The sequence below is a fragment of the Zea mays genome, chromosome 5 (assembly GCF_902167145.1).
Source record: "Zea mays cultivar B73 chromosome 5, Zm-B73-REFERENCE-NAM-5.0, whole genome shotgun sequence".
NCBI classification, from domain to species: Eukaryota; Viridiplantae; Streptophyta; class Magnoliopsida; order Poales; family Poaceae; genus Zea; species Zea mays.
In genome coordinates, this window is record NC_050100.1 from 8595052 (window position 1) to 8597918 (window position 2867).

The window sequence follows — 2867 nt, forward strand, 5'->3', positions numbered from 1 at the left end:
TTCTCAAACGTTAACATTCAAGTGGACCATTCCCACTTCACAAAAAAATCATAAGCAGTAAACAAAATAGAGGGATTTGTTTCTCTAATGTTTCTGATGGATGAATATATAGTAGTCAGATAAAAAAAGATGCAATGAACTCACATGAGTTTGACTTTCAATTATATGAACTTCACAGATGCTACTCTTCTTTGGTCTCACGGCGCACTGGCTAATATCGCCAGGTTCAAGATAGCAGTGCACTGTGCACATCCTTCAAAGAGCAGAATTCATATCCACTGACTGGATTAATATAGTACTACATAGATAAAAAGAATCAGAGGCCAAAAGAGCTAGCTCACTGGAAAATAAACAAAGCAATGTGATTGCGGCTAGTGGTGGTGACTTGAAGTTAGAAGGGATAAGAACAAAGAATGGATTGCATGCTAAATGCAAAAAAGGAACTATCCAAGGGCCATATGCAACAGGTAGAAGCCTTGCGAAAATACCATCACACCTTGCGAAAAAATATTCATTATTCAGTAACAAGGTAAACCGAAACATGAATATAGCCAAGCATACCATATGAATAGTGCCACAGGGAACTTAGAGTGATCAGACATTGACTGGTAGATGTTTGGAAATACTGAATGCCCAGAGTAGAAAAATCCATAAATACCAATGGTAAAGGGCATGCCACTCCAGTTTACTACCTTCCCAGTTAAATGGAAGCCTGTACCATCAGTAGCACCAACTAAACCAACGGACAGGAATACAAGAAGAGTTGCCATCACACCACTCGCTGCATGCATAATAATTAGTTAAAACCATGCAGAGTCACTTGATCCTTATTTTAGTAATACTAATAATAATGTGCAAAAAAACAAATTATTAACAGTCAGATCTGAAAGGTACGAGAGTACTCGAAGATCTCGCGACCATACTGTTGGTAAGACTAAAATAGCAGTTAACACTCCAAGAAAATGTTTCTTTGGAGACGACATCTTTGGACTACAGATGTATTGGGCAACCAATAAGGTAATCTACCATCAGCTTCGTTCCCCTGTAGTGGCACCAAAACTGAAAATCCCAAATTGATTTTATATCGATGACACACCTGACACCTGTTGTAAATAGAATATACTTGGGCTCAAATTATTTTAGCTTTAGGACATCATTTATGGCCTCAATCACCTGATAAAAAACAGCAGCCCCCTCTGATTTAAAAGCATGCCAGTGCAAAAGACATTTGTAAATGATACGTGCTGCAATATGTTTGCCATCCTTATATGCTAAACAACAGCAAAATGCAGGCTCTCGTCAACAATGACAATAGGAAAAGCGATGCAGGAAGAAATAAAATTGACAGCTTGAACATGCCAGCGTTGTCGCCAATGTCTGAATAGTTCATTCGTCTAGGCTTTCAACTTGCGGGTGTTGGTGGTGGAAATACTCACACTGTTACAGATAGAGCAGCTGATTATGATCCACATCTACCCACAAACTGCGAAAAAAGAAGGGACGAACTGAACGGATAAAATACACAAAACAGAACAGGTAATTTCCAATAAAACATCCATTCCCATGTGCAAGAAAATTCATTGACTAAATTTCTTTGGCTTGACACATAAGAAATATCGTCTTTCCATGGTTTTTGCCATCTGCTAGAAACAAAGAAAAGCTACCACTCACTGAAAGTCTGAAACCAAATTCAGATCACAACTAAAGGACCGTCTCAAGGTTATGCTACCTGGACATAGAACATACCATGCGACTTGCTTCTGTGGGATATAAACATAATCTATGTCATGACCAGAAATCAGATGACACTAAGTTTCTCAACTATAATCAATTGACGATATCACTTCATCACCGATTCCAACACTCTTGTACCCATACTATAAGTACTACATTCCTAGTATCATGCAGACATAATATGAGTTTAATAACATCCTTTTTAATGTATAGTTCATATATATGCTGGACCTGACATTGTCATTCAATACTAATTCACAAAGTACAATTCAGTTTGTTATGTATTTTATCCAAACAAGATGATATCTCAAATGGTCATAGAATGGAATTGCTGGTAATATTAAGTAAAAGTGATCAAAATAGCAAACCTGAATATTTCTTTCCTCCATTAGAATCTCATTCGCCTTCTCAAACAAAACCCTTGTACCACATAAATTGCAGTGGATCGAAGCCTCCAATTCATTACTACAAATCATCACAATCTTGAACTGAAGAGGAGGGTTAACGGACTGTTAGAAACATCCATTCCCATCCAGTATTTCCATTCGGTACAGTAAATAATCGTAATACTCAACTGAAGCCAAATAATTAGCTGTCTATCAGAAACATGCTCCCATCCAATGTACTGCTTTCCTAGTGATAAGGCGAACAGAACAGCCGCTACAAGTATTTAGTTTTCAATTTCAGTTCGACATTATGCACATGCATATACCTGTTAAGATGTTTAAAATTCAAGTTATATCATGGCGATATGTAAATCAATGAAGTATTGATGTAGAAATCAAATAAATGAGGCAATGCAGCTTTACTGAAACTGGAATTTTAGACCAACGTGCTGACTACTGAACAAGAAAAAATGAACTGTATGAATAAATCATGCTACAAAAGTTGTGATGTCCAGGAGCCCCGTGTTCTTGTCTGACAGGTCCTCGAAGACTTCCTTGCAGATCCTTTCAACGTCAGACTTGCCTGCAAAGTGAACTCATTGTTAGGATGGACAAACTCGATGTGACGATATTCCATTTCTCATGAGCAGATCACAGAAGAGAAATGAAAAGGTTGCAGAAATGGCGATAGCTAGACATGTGTGTGCAAGGCAGGGAGACATGGTTTACCACGTGCTCTATCCCACG

The 2867-nt window shown here is 37.9% G+C and overlaps 1 protein-coding gene across 1 annotated transcript; it reads right to left on the reverse strand.

The window, feature by feature from the left end:
• Positions 1 to 469: 469 nt before the first annotated feature.
• LOC100383895 (uncharacterized) lies at positions 470 to 2483 on the reverse strand. The gene is made up of 4 exons (NM_001176519.1): positions 2310 to 2483; positions 2103 to 2222; positions 1360 to 1437; positions 470 to 781 (listed from the first exon to the last, which is right to left on the reverse strand). Exons 3-4 carry the CDS (start codon positions 1388 to 1390, stop codon positions 519 to 521), a joined length of 294 nt encoding a protein of 97 aa, NP_001169990.1. The 5' UTR covers positions 1391 to 1437; positions 2103 to 2222; positions 2310 to 2483; the 3' UTR covers positions 470 to 518.
• Between the last annotated feature and the right edge of the window lie 384 nt (positions 2484 to 2867).